Source organism: Rhincodon typus, chromosome 17 (assembly GCF_021869965.1).
Source record: "Rhincodon typus isolate 14 chromosome 17, sRhiTyp1.1, whole genome shotgun sequence".
NCBI classification, from domain to species: domain Eukaryota; kingdom Metazoa; phylum Chordata; class Chondrichthyes; order Orectolobiformes; family Rhincodontidae; genus Rhincodon; species Rhincodon typus.
The window spans coordinates 35,592,010-35,607,535 of NC_063348.1; the positions used below are offsets into that span (position 1 = coordinate 35,592,010).

At 41.8% G+C, this 15,526-nt stretch overlaps 1 protein-coding gene across 5 annotated transcripts in view; it reads left to right on the forward strand.

Moving 5' to 3' along the window:
* Nucleotides 1-15,526, forward strand: part of mical2a (microtubule associated monooxygenase, calponin and LIM domain containing 2a) — a 216,588-nt gene that overhangs the window by 43,071 nt on the left and 157,991 nt on the right. For all 5 annotated transcript variants that reach the window (XR_007263958.1, XM_048606984.1, XM_048606981.1 and 2 more), the window contains exons 5-9: nucleotides 5,779-5,880; nucleotides 8,905-9,060; nucleotides 11,529-11,629; nucleotides 12,628-12,885; nucleotides 14,468-14,583. Coding sequence is in view for 4 of the 5 variants with exons in the window: in XM_048606984.1 (XP_048462941.1) it covers nucleotides 5,779-5,880; nucleotides 8,905-9,060; nucleotides 11,529-11,629; nucleotides 12,628-12,885; nucleotides 14,468-14,583 (733 nt within the window). In the remaining variant the exon portion in view is untranslated. The remainder of the gene's footprint in view (nucleotides 1-5,778; nucleotides 5,881-8,904; nucleotides 9,061-11,528; nucleotides 11,630-12,627; nucleotides 12,886-14,467; nucleotides 14,584-15,526) is intronic.

A 15,526-nucleotide genomic window follows, 5' to 3' on the forward strand; every position in this document is an offset into this window, starting at 1 on the left:
CAGTCACGTTTACTGAAACCAGCTTTTTATTTCCAGATTTTAGTATTCCTGCAAAAAATAAAAGACACAGTTTGCCAGAGATTTATACCTTACACTCCTTAGGACAATTCTTAATAAATATCAATGAAAAGGAAAACATCATTTATACTGTATGAGAGAAAAAGTGATGATTGATTGGCAAGTGGACTCTGATTAGTAGAGACATTGCCATGGAAAATCTGCCAATTAGATAACCACTGGCAGTTAATTGCTAATTAGTTTAAGTTTTGAGACAGGCAGATTGACTCTTTTGACGAAGGCATTGCCCTGGAAAATTAACCAAAGAACGTTTGTTCACCTAATTCGTTGAGTTGAAACAGAATGTCTGAATGTGTACTTTCTGTTTGCAAAGAAAATGGCCCTGTCCGTTAATATATGTAGCTTTCATTATGTACATTGTGAGCCTGACTGACCATCCTAGAATGGTTGTCAGTATAATTCTTTGCACGCTCAGGATTATTGAGCAGTTGTTGTCTAATTTCAGAATCATGCCATGTTGAGCACCGTGCTTTGAGTTTCGCATGCACATGATTATGCTTGGGCATGGTCAGTACCTGTCTTATGAACAGGGCAAGGGATATGCTTTTTGATATAATCCTTCTCCTTTGCAGGCAAAAAGTGCAGGTACAGACACTGTGACCCCACCCCACTTTCCCCGGTTTATGGTTGCTCTCCATCAACTCTGATGAATCCATTATAATTTTGAATGCCTCAATTTGATCACTCTCATCTCACAACCTTCTAACTTGAAGGAAATATAAGCCTAGTCTATATATTGAACAGAGAATTCCAACTTGTGTCTGGAGTTGATTTTCAAAAAAAACCTTGTCACCCTCTCTCCATGGGCATTTATTGCCTTCTGTAAAGAAATTGTGACGCACATCAGGGTATCTATTTCATCGTCTGTGCTGCTAGTGTCATCTAAAACCCTCCATTTGTTACATTGAATCACAACAACATGATGTACTAATGATCACGTACACATTAACCTTATCCATGCACGTTAATTATGCTCAAAAACACAGTGTTCAGAATATCTTGATAAACCCATCAAGACTTCTTCAGTTATGCTTACATTTTTTTTAAAGTGCTGCGTGTTTCTCAGTCCCTGGTCAGGCATTTCCCTTACTGACTCACTTCTGTCTGGAGATAAAGTCTGGAAAAACCCAGACAGCTCCCTTCTACAGCCAGCCTACTGCACCTTCAGTTCAGGCAGCAATCTTTCTTCATGCAAATTCATTGGAGCTATCACTTTCAATCCATCCACTATCCCCAAAATAAGGAAGAGCTTGCAATTTTGTACTTCCTTTCACAACCTCGGGACATCTCAAAGTATTTTATAGCCAATTAAGCACATTTTTTTTGAAGTGGAGTCTCTACTGGAAGAACTAAGGTCAATTTGTACACATCATGATCCCACAAACAGCATTCTGATAATGGCCAGATAACCTGATTTTACTGATGTTGATTGAATGGTAAATGTTGGCTCAAAGCCCTACAGAGAGTACGCCTACTGCCTTAACAGTTTCCCTGGATCTTCTACATCCATTTGATTTTGCAGACTGTTTAATGTTTCATCCGAGGATCACACCTCTGACAATGCAACACAGTTTTAATACAGCACTGGGAATGCTGGCCTAGATTTTGTGCTTGAATTTTGGGATTAGGACTTGAACCGACCACTTTCTGACTTGGGAGAGAGTGGTAGAAGAAAGTCCGGTTAAGAAAATTGGAAAAATATAGAAAGGGGAGAAATTGGGACAGAACAGGGCAAAATGGCACGAAATGAATAGTTCTTTCTAAGAGCTAGCTTAGGCATGAAAGGTCAAATGCAATCTTTTGTGCTGAATGGTCCTCTGAATCTGAGTGTTCTGTATCCTGGTCATGTTGTATCTGCAGTGCAATGTCTAGGTTTGTTCACTAAAATGTAAGGAAAATATTCAAGCCCTAGAGATTCAACAGAGATGAGTCATGAACATGATTTCTGGAGTTGAGTAATGAGGAAAGATTGGAGAAACCAGGGCCCCCGGGCCATAAACGGAGAAGGGATTAATTGTCTAAATCAGCTAAAGTTTCTTTACAACCTCCTCGCCACTCTCATAGTTTTGTATCATCAGCAAACTTGGAAATATTGTCGTAAAGGATTTTGCGAATTGGTTTAGCTTTAAGACAATCCGACATCTTCATGGTTACTTTCACTTAGCCAGATCATGAATATGATCAGTAAGTTAATGACCCACTGTTTGTTTACAGCATTTTCGGGTTTTTATGTTGGATTTCTAGCGTGCACAGTATTTTCAAGGGGTAGATAGTTTAGGTTGTACACTTGACTTTTGGGGCTTTGAAGAGACAGGTTAAATGGAAAGTTGGAGTTGGAGGGTCTTAGTGGGCACAAGTTGGAAGATTTTATTTTCAAACTTTATTGAAGTGCATGGTGCTCAGTAATAATGTATATATATTTCCCCGAAAGTAATTTGCATACTATTCAATAAATATTTGGCAGTTGCCTCGCCTGTGGTACTCAGATGTTTCTAAATATCTCACTGCAGGATTTTCCCCACCCCAAGAAATGATTGGAAAAGTGGCAGAAAGGGCAGGCAGTCAGGTGGGGAGATACTACTCTGTTCCTGCCGCATCAGAAATTAAGTTCTGGTGAAAAGGTTGGGCCTTCTGACCCACTGCTAATTGATGCCTTTAAGTGTTCAATGAACAAGCAGTTAAAGGCCAAAAACAGAAGTAGCTGGAAAAGCTCAGCAGGTCTGACAGCATCTGTGAAGAGAAAATCAGAATTAACGTTTCGGGTCCAGTGACCCTTCCTCAGGACCCAAAATGTTAACTCTGATTTTTCTTCACAGATGCTGCCAGACCTGCTGAGCTTTTCCGGCAACTTCTATCTTTGTTCCTGATTTACGGCATCCGCGGTTCTTTCAGTTTCATTTAAGCAGCTAAGGGCCTCTTCCAGTCACTGCCCCAACAGGCTCCTGTGGTATAGCTGTAGTGTGCCTACCTTTAGGCCAGGAGACCGGAGTTCAAGTCTCATTTGCTCCAGAGCTGTGTCGTTACATCTCTGAGCATGATGATTTGGAAAATATCTCCACTGCCCCAATTAGCTTTGTTCCTGGCAGGCCAGAAACATGGAAGCTGCTTCTTCTGAAGAAGTAGTCATACTGGACTCGAAGCGTTAACTCTGTATCTTTCTTCACAAATGCTGAGCTTTTCCAGCACTTTCTGTTTTTATTTCAGATTTCCAGTAGCTGCAGTACTTATTTTGAGTTCCTAGAGCACTAGTCCAGTCCTCGGGATTACTAGTCCAGTGCGATGACAACTACACCATCATCTCTCCGCCATATAAACACTTAGAAAATCAAGAGTGCATAAAAAGAACGAGCTGTTTTAGTTCAAATTCTTTTATACATATTTGAAATCTAGTGTTTTTAGAAAAAGGTTTCCAGGATGTCAATGTTGCTTTTGCACATCCCTAATACCAAAGGCGCTGGTGTGCCAATTTCTCGAAATGCTGCAGTCCATTTGGTCTAGCTACGTCTAGAATGCTACCAAGAAGGGAGTTCCAGAATTTTATCCCAGCAACTGTGAAGGAACAGTGACATAGTTCCAATTGTGGATAGTACTTGTGATTGAATGGGGGTGGAGTTCACCTGCCCCTCTCCTTGGGGTGTTTTTAGATGCTGCCCAAGGAGCTTTGCTGAGTTTGGTGCTTGTTCCACAGTGACTATTTAAGAATGTGTGTTGTCTGACTGTGGGATTTGCAAGAAATTCACCCAGACTGCTTGTCTCAATTTTTTGGTGTGTTCATCTCCAAGTGGATAAATATAGTGCATCGCAAGTGTGCAAGTAGGAGGTGGGCTTGTCCCTTGTTGGGTCCAAAGTGGTCAACTGTACCCTGATTATAACTTTCTCAAAGATAATAATAGTCACCGCCTGGAAAGTATTTCTGGCACGACAGGAATGTCAGCCAGCAGCCCATCCAATCTGCCTTGATGTTCTGAGTGGCCACTTCAAGTTTGTCTGAGTATCTAGCACGTACTTCAAGCCAGTCTGACACTGTGTGCCCATAAGTCGTCAGTGCAATAACTGCCCAGGAGACCATTCCACATAAACACTTGTCATAATCTAAACAAAGCTATGAATAGAAACACTGCTTCCCTCGACTAGTTAACCTCTTAAGCCTCCTTTACTCAGTTTGCATTAGAATGTGACTTCTTTGGAAATGAGAAAAGATTTAACCGTCAACTGTCTGCTCACTAAGCAAAGGAAGAAATTTCTACATTTCTCTATCTGCTGTGAAAAACGTTAAAACGTAGTGAATTTTGCCAGTTTTTGAATATACTTCTCAGGATGTGCCTGTTGCAGGCGAAGGTGATGCTTATTGCAGTTTGCTCGATGTCCCGAAAGCTGATGGTGGTGCAGAGGGAAGCTGCCTTCTTGAAGTGTTGATTGCAAATTTGATGCTGCTGAGTATATTGTGGGGTCACTTCAGAAAGGGCAGTTAAGAATAATGCCTTTTAAAATAGCACTAGAACCACATTAAACCCAGAATGGATAAGGACAGCACCTCTCCTCTAAATGGACTTGAGTGATCTAGTTGATTTTTTTTTACATCAATCTAGCAGCTCATGGTCACTTTTGCCAAATATCAGTTTGTTATTCTAGATTTTATCAACTGGATGCAAATTCTTGAAATGATTGATGGTGGTTCAACTCAAGTTCTCTGTATAAATAGTCCAGTAACATAGCTCGCTACACTATTATACAGTTAGTTATTTCTTATGTTTATGGATCAATATCAAGGACTTGCAAAAATATCTGCTAAGATTTGATCGCTTTCTCATAAGAATTCTGAGAAACTACATTAATAGCTTTATTTATTTACGAAATGTAACAAGAACAGATTTTATTGCACACCACTATTTGCTCTTGAGAAGGTGGTAGTGAGCCACCTCCTTGACCTGTTACAGTCCAACTGGTGTAAGTCCACTCCCACAGTGCTGTTGAGGATGGACTTCAGGTTTCTAGCCTAGCAACAATGAAGGAATGGCCGATATTATTTCTAATCAGTGCGTTATGATATGATTGTCCATGAATGAATTTTGTTTTAAAACTATGCTGAATGATTTCAGGTTTCCTGAGTGTTTTGGAGCTGCACTCGTTCAGTCAAATCGACAGTATTCTATCTCACTCCTGATATGTCCACCGTCTGCAAGGGACAGGCTTTGGGAAGTCAGAAGGTGTTACTCAGAGAATTTTCAGCCTCTCTCCTTTGTCGCTGCTGTATTTACAAGGCTGAGCAAGGGTCACTCGACCCGAAACATTAACTCTGATTTTCTCTTCACAGATGCTGCCAGACCTGCTGAGCTTTTCCAGCAACTTCTGCAGTTCTTTCAGTTTTGATCCAGTTAAGTGTCTTGTCTTTGGTGACTACCAGTTGCTGTGCATCTTTCCTTACAAAATTAAGTTACTTTGGTACTTCCAGATGATATGAAAGACATTTTTTTTATTTTATTGTTTTGTCAACTAGTCATTATCAAATATATTTTAAATTTCCATGGAACATTTTAATTTTCAAGTGTTTGAAGATGTCAACACAATAACTTATAAACAGGACCACTGTATGTTGATGGGGAGTATTTAAAAATTACAAAACATATTGAAGTGTTTAGTTCGCTCACAATGGAATACTGCATTTGCCAATGTAACTAATTATCCCACACTATAATTTAGGACCAGGATGGCGAGCGGAGGTGCGGCCCAGTGATCACCCTGTCTCAGACTTTACCTTTGACGTTATTATTGGTGCAGATGGGCGAAGGAGCAGTTTACAAGGTGACAAAACTTTAACAAAGATTGCTTGCTATCACCTTTCCCTTCATTTTCACTTTTTCCCCTTTTCTCTGTTCCTATTGCTTTCTGTCTATCTGTTTTTTCTCCCTCTCTCTTATCTCCTTCCTTCTCTCTTCTCTTCTATCTCTTTTTTTTGGCCTGTCACTCCTCTTGTCTCCCTTTCTCTGTCTTTTTAAATACCCCCTCCTACTCCTTTCCCATGATATCAATGGAATAAAGGAGGAGAATAAAATCAATACATTGACGTTGAGTGATAGTGATATTCCATAGGACCTACCCTATATAAAGAGGCCCTCCTTATTGACAGTAAATTTCCTTTGTTTAAAATGAGGGATTTGATAGTGTAATAAGAGAAAATATTTCCTTTAGGAAATCTGGAATAACATCAGTAACGTCACACGTTTAACATAATAAAATGTGCCAGGATGTTCCATAATTGTGCTGTCAAACTCTATTTGACAGCTGGTCACATAAGGAGATATTAAAGCAGATGCTTGGCCGAAGAAGTAAGTGAAAGGAGCATCTTAAAGGACAAAAGTGAGCAGACAGGTTTAAGGAGGGAATTCCAGAGCTGAGGTCTCAGGCAGGCAGGGCTACCATTGGTGAATTGATTAAAATGCGGAGATGCTCAAAAGCTGAAAAATAAAGGAGTGCACCTAACTCGGAGGGTTGTGTAGCTATAGCAGGTTATATAGATAAAGCTGAGGGAGACCATGGAAACATTTTTTAAAAAAAAACAAGGACCAGAACCAGTGCAGGTCAACAAGCACAGGGATGACAAATGAGTAGGATTTGGTGTGGGTTAAGACGCAGGCAGGAGCATTTTAGATGAATTCAAATTTATGGAGGATTGGAAATCAGCCAAGAAAATACTGGATTAGTCAAGCTTAGTTGTAACAAAGGCTCAATGAGAATTTTAGCTGTGGATGGAATAAGGATGGGATGGAGTTGGACCATGTTACAGGAATAGAGGTAGGAGGTCTTGTTGATGGAGAGCATATGAAGTTGGAAGTTCATCTGATGGTCAAACTGTATGCCAAAGTTGTGAGCATTTGTTGCTTTAACATTAAAGTACAGCAGTTTGAGTGAAATCCGGAAGCATTTCTTCAAACAAAATGTTGATCAAAATTTGGAACTATTTCTGACAAGTTGAGGGGTGGTCAACTGAAGCTTTGAAGAATTAAATAAATAAATTTCATTGAGAACAATTACAGCATTTAAAAGGCATCTGTGTGGGTATATGAATAGGAAAAGTTTAGTGGGATATGGGCCAGATGTCAGCAAATTGGACTAGGTCAGATTGGAATGTCTGGTTGGCATGGACGAGTTGGACAGAAGGGTCTGTTTCCATGCTGTCCAACTCTATGACACTATAAGAGATATCCAAATAGGTCAAGTTCTGTTTGCTTTCCCATTTTCATCATTGATTAAATCAATGAAATAAATATCCTGATCAACTTCATACCAAGTATAAACTTTTAAAAAGAAATGTTTCATCAACTTTAAGCAAACGAAGTTTTCTCTGAAAAGAAAAGAATTAAACGGTCGTGTTCATCTTTGGGTCTGGGAGATGCAATGATTAGATGTGGAAGAACAACTGAGAATTCATCTCAAAAGGACTGCTGTGGTTGGATGAATACTGGTATAGCTGTGCTGTAGACTGTTCAGTTCCCTAGTTATTTCTGCAGTTAACCTTTCCAATGACAAACCCCGACTCGATGTTTAAACCCTGACTCAAAATTCCTGACTCAAATATGAAGAATAAAAGCAAAATACTGCAGATGCTGGAATTCTGTGAAAAGAGAAACTGAAAATGCTGGAGGAATTCAGCAGGTCTGTCAGCATCTGGGAGAGGGAAACAAGAGTTAATGTTTCCTGTCCAAAGACATTGGAACTGAATACAGCTGGAAAACATAGTCTTTATGCTGTTGACAAAAGTGGGAGAGGAACTAGTGAAACAGATAGTAAGGACGTCCAGAGCAAAAGACAAATGGAGTGATAATGGTTGTAAAGGAGTGATTCATCTATCAAATAGATGTAAACAATAGGCATGAAAGGAGAAAATAGCTCACCTCTGCTGAGAGCAAAGTCATCAAGACACAAGCAAGATGAGAGGTTGGAGAGTAGGTGGGGGTGGGGCTGTGGTAATCAAAATGGAGGATAGTGTTCAGCATGTTGTTGAACTCAATGTTGTGTTTTGAAAGCAGTAAAGTGGCTGAATGGAAAATGAGGTGCTGTTCCTCCAGCTTGAGTTGAGCTTCCCTGCAGCAGATCTAAGACTGTTGGCATGGTAGTAATCAATTAGACTGGCAAGGAACTGTCGTTCTTATAGAGAGAGTGGAGGTGTTCCACTTAGGAAAAAAGCCTGTTGGGGACAGAGTGACCTAATTTTGAATACATGAAAGTTGCAGTAGATTCAATGTTCCAGGACACAGACTGATTATAACTTGGTGCAAAGTTCAACCCCGTTTGGGCCCTTGCTCATTCATTGTTTGTGTTTGGGTTTCTATCTGTCTCTTAGTCACTCCATGCCGTTTTTTTTTATCTCATTGTTTTCTTTCTGTGATTCTCTTCCTCATGTTTTCACACTCATTCTCTCATTTTTACTTTCACTCACACATTCAAACTCTCAAACTCACACATGCACGCAAACAAACTGTGCAACTGGAACTTAACAGAGAATCTGAAATTGGGTTTCAGACTGCATTATGGAACCTGTAGCTCTACAGTTGATATACTCTGATCTAGAGATGCTAACATCAGGTGCCAGCAACAGGAAGTGTTCTGCTTCCTAGTGTCACATGGACAATTACAGATTAATCAAAATGAAGCAAATCAAGCTGCTGTCCAAATTTGATTTTGAAATATCTGCTGTTGCTAACGGTGTCAAGTACGAATGAAAGTAACACACTTAAGACAGCAACAAAATAAAAGCATCTGTAAAAGTTATGGCATAGGGCTTGTTTCTGTGATCATTGTTGAAACAGCTGTGATAATATATTTCAGGATTTAGAAGGAAAGAGTTCCGTGGGAAATTGGCCATCGCCATCACTGCCAACTTCATCAACCGCAACACAACAGCCGAGGCGAAAGTCGAGGAAATTAGTGGCGTCGCTTTCATCTTCAATCAGAAATTCTTCCAGGACTTGAAGGAGGAAACAGGTGGGTGTTGACCTGCCTCACAAGGCACTCCAAACCAAACAGTCTTGTGACAAAAACACGAGACGATACTTCGGGTGGAGGGAAGGTGAAAGTTAAGTTCTCTGGCTGCACAACCCTTCTGATAACAACAGCAGTCTAGCTTTCTACACCGGTCTATCAGCTCCATATCTCACTGTCCTTTACACAGTGAAAACCACCTGTCATCTCTGCAGCAGAATGATGGAGTCTATGGAAGGCATATTGTATGAACAAAGAGCAAGAGCAGGCCATTCAGCCCTCGAGTCTGCTGTGCCATTCAATATGATCATGGCTGATCTTATTGTAGCCTCAAACCTGCATTCTCACTTTCCCCTGCTATCCTTTCACCTCCTTAGCAAGAAACGTTTCACTGCTGCCTTAAAAATATTCAAGGACTCTGCTTCCATCACCTTTGCAGGGAACGAGTCCCAAAGATTCTGAATAAAAACTGAAAGAACTGCGGATGCTAGAAATCAGAAACCAAAACAGAAATTGAAGGAAAAGCTCAGCAGGTCTGGCAGCATCTGCGGAGATTAATCGGAGTTAACGTTTTGGGTCCAATGACTCTTCTTCAGAATGGTTCTGATTTCTCTCCGCAGATGCTGCCAGCTTTTCCAGCAATTTCTGTTTTTTGGTTTCAAAAGATTCTGAACCTTTCTGAGAGAAACAGAATTGTCCAGTTTCTGTTGTAAATGGACAACACCTGATTTTTAAACAGTGACTCCTAGTTCTAGATTTCCCCCATAAGAGGAAACATGCTGTCCACATCTATCTCGTAAAGAACAACCACCTCCCCCCTCCCCCACCATCCCTCCATGATCTTATGTTTCAACCAATCAGTCACCTCCTAATCTTCTAAGCTCTAATGCTACATGCCTAGCCAGTACAAACAAGACAGCCTGCACATTCCAAGACTGAGCTTTGCAGCTAGGAGAAAGGAGTAAGACTTGGAAATGAATTAAACATACCGCACAGAAACTGACAAAGGCTGCTCGACCTAACTAGTACCTACACTGCACGTGAGCCTCCATCCACTCAAACAGTTTCTACCCACTGGCTGGAGAGTACAGGACTAAGGGACATTGTCTAATTACTTAGAACCAGACCCTTCAGGAAGGGAAGTAAGTAGCACTTCTACGCATGAAAGACAGTTGAAGTTTGTAACTCTCCTGCAAATAGCAATTAATGCTAGTTAATTTTAAATCTGGGTGGAATAGATTTTTGTTAAGCAAAGGTGACAGATCAACTGTTGAGGTTGGTTGGCTCGCCGAGCTGGTTTGTTGTTCCGCAGACGTTTCATTACCGTGCTTGGTAACATCCTCAGTGCAGCCTCTGATGAAGCGCCGGTGTCTTTTCCCGCCTGGCTTTTAAATTCTGGAGTCCGTTGAGATGGATTGCCTCACTTCCGGGTTTCCTCCGTAGTGGAATGTATATGGGGTCGAGTTCAATGTGTTTATTAATAGCCTGCTTCGTGGAGTGCCATGCTTCCAGGAATTCTCGTGCTTGTCTCTGCCTAGCCTGTCCCAGGATCTTGGTGTTGTCCCAGTCGAAGTCGTGGTTCTCCTTGTCCATGTGGATTGAGATGAGCGAGTATTGGTCGTGTCTTTTTGTAGCCAATGGGTGTTCATGTACTCTTGTTGTTAGTTTCCTTCCTGTTTGTCCCCGAACTAAAGACCCACTCCCCGCCATGGACAGGACCAATGTCATCTACAAGATCCCCTGCAGAGACTGCGAGAAACACTACATCGGACAAACAGGAAGGAAACTAACAACAAGGGTACATGAACACCAACTGGCTACAAAAAGACACGACCAATACTCACTCATCTCAATCCACATGGACAAGGAGAACCACGACTTCGACTGGGACAACACCAAGATCCTGGGACAGGCTAGGCAGAGACAAGCACGAGAATTCCTGGAAGCATGGCACCCCACGAAGCAGGCTATTAATAAACACATTGAACTCGACCCCATATACATTCCACTACGGAGGAAACCCGGAAGTGAGGCAATCCATCGCAACGGACTCCAGAATTTAAAAGCCAGGCGGGAAAACACACCGACGCTTCATCAGAGGCTGCACTGAGGATGTTACCAAGCACGGTAACGAAACGTCTGCGGAGCAACAAACCAGCTCGGCGAGCCAACCAACCTCAACACCCACAACCCAAGCTACAAATCTACTCCAAAACCTTAGAGATCAACTATTGTGAAACAATACAAATTTGAGGGTTTGAATAATTTTGAAATATGGAATTAAGCCAGGTAAGTGGAGTTATGATACGAGTCGCTCAAAGTCTGATTGAATGTTGGAACAGACCTGTGGGCTGAATGGCCTCCTGCTGTTTGTGTGAGCAGTTTCAGTGGTGAAATTGATCTTGAGAGTGATTTGACTGGTGAAAAATTCTACACTGTTCTAATGTTGAATTTTATGCTTTTTTTTTCAGGAATTGATCTAGAGAATATTGTTTATTATAAGGATAACACACATTACTTTGTAATGACAGCAAAGAAGCAGAGTTTGCTGGACAAAGGAGTGATTGTCAATGTAGGTATAAGCCTTCTTTAGCGGAAGTTGTGTTATGTATGAAGAATGTAATGGTGTCCCTATTTTCCAGCAATAACTGGGGCTCGCTGTCCAAAATTATCAAAGATTTCACTTATCCTCCTGACTGATCCCAGAACTGCGCCAGGCTCACAACACTATCCAACTTGACAGTGGAAACACAGCTCCAGGCGAAGCCTTGTTGATCCCAGTGCATAAAAAGAATCCGCTATATTCAGAAACCCCACCTCACCCCACAGTGAAACTACCAACAGTTCTCACTCTCACTGGCTTACACAATGTTTCTGTCCCTCTTGCCTATGCTTCACACAATGTTGCCTTTTGATTTTTCCCTTACTGCTGGGCATGTGTGAATTTTTTCTTATTTTCGCTCCTTTCTCTTTCTTTTCATTTTCCTTGTCTGCCTCTCCTCTCAGACAAAATAAAAACCGAAAGAACTGCAGATGCTGTAAATCAGGAACATAAACAAATTTGCTGGAAAAGCTCAGCAGGTCTGGCAGCATCTGTGTAGGAAAAGACAAAGTTAACGTTTCGGGTCTGGAGACCCTTCCTCTTCCTCTTTTTTTTCCTCCTCTCAGACTGCCCCGCCCTGCCTCTCTCTCCCCCACTCTGTCTCCACCTACTCTCTCTCCCTGTTCTCCCCTCATTCCCCTCCTCCTTCCCATCTCTCCCCCCCACACCCACCCTCCTCCTAATCTTGCTGTTGTCTCCACCGTTGCTGTTCCTGTCCCATCCCAGCCGACAGGTATCTTAACTCAATCTGGCCACTTTGGTTCTGTAGCCATTGATTCTTTTCCCCAACGAAGGTAAATCTCTGTTTTGAAGCTTTCAAGTAACACCACCCTCCATAGCATTTTAATGGAGAGAGTTCCAGATTTCCATCCCACACCCCCACCCCCAACGGGTGAAGAAGTCTCTCTGAATTTTAAGGAGAGGAGAGCTTTTCTAATGCCTTTGACTCTTGTGTGTCCTTCCTGCAGGATTATGTCGATACAGAAATGCTCCTGTGCAGTGAGAATGTGAATCACGAGGCCCTCTTGTCCTACGCCAGAGAGGCAGCTGACTTTGCCACAAATTACCAGCTACCCGCTTTGGACTTTGCAATGAACCATAATGACCAGCCCGATGTGGCCATGTTCGACTTTACCTGTATGTATGCTTCGGAGAATGCTGCATTAATCCGAGAGAGATTTGGCTATCGGCTGTTGGTAGCTCTTGTTGGAGACAGCCTCTTAGAGGCAAGTGGTTTGTAAACTGCTTTTTGCTTTTTTTGATGGGAAAATAAGCTTTTTCTTTTATGGATCTACGCTCGCAATAATGGGCTTTCCAAATCAGGAGCACATGGGTTAGAAATTCACTGCAGGGGTAGTTCCCTGGATATCTGAGATTATAGGGCAAGATAAAAATTAATGGAACACAGCTATAGCAAGGCACAATCAGTTGCTTGAACCTATTAACCGTTTCAACAGGTATTGGCTGGTCTGTATCTCAACTCCATTTATCTTAATACTCTTTGATAAGAAAATAAAGTCAAAAATACAGATGACCAGCAGCAAGGATGAGCTGATGGTCATAACACCCTTATAATGCACTCAAGACTGCCCCAACCACAGCACCGACTTCTCAAGGCCATGTGCACAAGACAAAGTGAACAGCACTCTGATGCCAACCAAGCCAGACAAAGCAACAGGAGTCAACGAGATTTACCCTGAATTCCTGAAGAATATGAGATCACTGGGAGGAAATGACTAGCAAGGCTGTTTGCCAGCACTCATACCGCAGACAACATTCCAAACATCTGACACTAATGACTAATTATGTCCATTGCCAGGCGAGGGAAACATGCCGGGTGCAGTAACATTGCACTTAAAGTGATGGACTAGCAATCAAGGATCATGAATTCAACTGGAAGTAGTTCAAATTGAACTTAGCAAATTACAGGTGTAACTTGAGGGTTGGTACCAGGAACGTTGGTGATGAAACCCTACAAATTCATCATTAAAAACCCAATCTTTACTATCTGTAAGGGAAGTGAATCTCTTACCCCTGTCTATTCTGACCTGCAGATGACTCCGGCCTGACTATATAGTTTGGTCTGAAGTGACTGAGCCAACTTCCTGGCAGAAGAAACAATTGCTTTTCAAGAAGAAGACACAATGCGAGCAGGAGGAATGAACAATAAATCGAGCCTTGACTAGCAATGTTCACCTCACTTGAATGAGTTTTAAAGTTGTGCTGGAGACATGGATTTAGAAGGAACATCTGGTCACGATTTTCCGTGCTAGAATAGGAAACCTATTAAGACCAAAAAATCCTGCTTATTCCTACCTCCTTCAAAAAAGCAAGACAAAAGTTTGCTTACAACTTCTTTCACAAATCAAGATTTACCTACTTGCTTTACCAGCCAGTTAAGCCCTTTTGAAGTGTAGTCATTGCTGTTTTGTGGAGTTCCAGGAGCACGCCCTCAGCCCTGCATCATGTGCTAAAGTCACTTCAACCCATAACCTTCTGATTTGATGGTGAGGGTGCTACCCATGAGCCAGAGCTGACACATTGTGAATCAATGAGTGAGACTGCTTGTTGTTGCATTTCCATTGCTTAACTGGTCCGACGTTAAGTTTGTTGATGCTGATTGGTGTGTAGCAGAATCCACTCTTCACTACTTGTGGACTTTGCATTTCCAAGGACCCTGAGAAGCCATGTGGACGTTCTGACTGAAAGTGAATGCTATAAGTGCTTGTGTGTCATTATGTTTGATAGCCAGTGATGATGCGGACCTTACTGCTTACATATCTGTATGTGCTCTCCAATTATTTGTAGCCATTCTGGCCGATGGGAACTGGTTGTGCCCGTGGATTCCTGGCAGCCTTAGACACAGCATGGATGGTGAAGAGGTGGGCAGAGAACATACCATCGCTGGAGATCTTGGCAGAGAGGTGAGAGAAAGGGGTGTGTATTGTCTACCAAGTTCTTTGTCTGATTCCAGCAGAAACTTCCAAGTTTTTCCATACAGGAACTCTGCGAAAGAATAGACTGAGGGATGATCCGATAGAGACCTTTCTGATTATGGAGGACATCAGTTTTTGTGGAGGGCCACAAATTTAAGACAGTCACTAGTAAATCTCAGAGGAAATTTAGAAGAAACCTCCTTAACTAGAAAGTGGTGAATGTGTGAAACTCACTGCCAAAGGGATGGCTGAGGTTAATAAAAGTTGTATTAAAGAGGAAACTGGATGAACATATGAGAGAGAAAGGAAAGGAGGATGTTCTGATAGGGGAGGATGAAGTGAGATAAGAGGGAAGCTCGTGAGGAAAATTTGGACTGAATAGTCTCCTTCTGTTAATTCCATGCAGTTTGATGTCCGTTACAGAGCGAGTGGTTACTAGGTGATAACGGAATGTTTAGGACAATAATAAGTGCATGGGGCTTTGCAGTGTTATTGTAAGGATTGCCAACTGGGAAAACAAACCAAGAAGAATTATTACAAAGCAACACCAAACATAGACTGGAATTTCGTTTGCTAATCTGTACTGTTACAGTGATGAAGTTGGATAAACTCTTAATATCCAGACTGTGGGTCTGAACTAATTCCTGGGGTTTGGTGTGCCAGTTAACTGAAAGGAGCAGGGCTCTTTCACAATGACCTGTTTTAAGGTTTTCTTTGTTGTGTTGTTGTGGTGTTCAGGGAGGGATTGAAGGGTCTAGTACTTCGGAGGGCACCTGTGCCACTTCAGTGGACATTAGGTGTCAACTTTGTAAAGTGGGTCCATAGAAAGGTGACAGGTCCTTTTCTATGGAGAAGATTTGTGTATCAGTTAGATTTTTAAGGGAAGCGATATAAGTACATGAGGAAGAAAGGAATAGAAGATAAGAAGAGA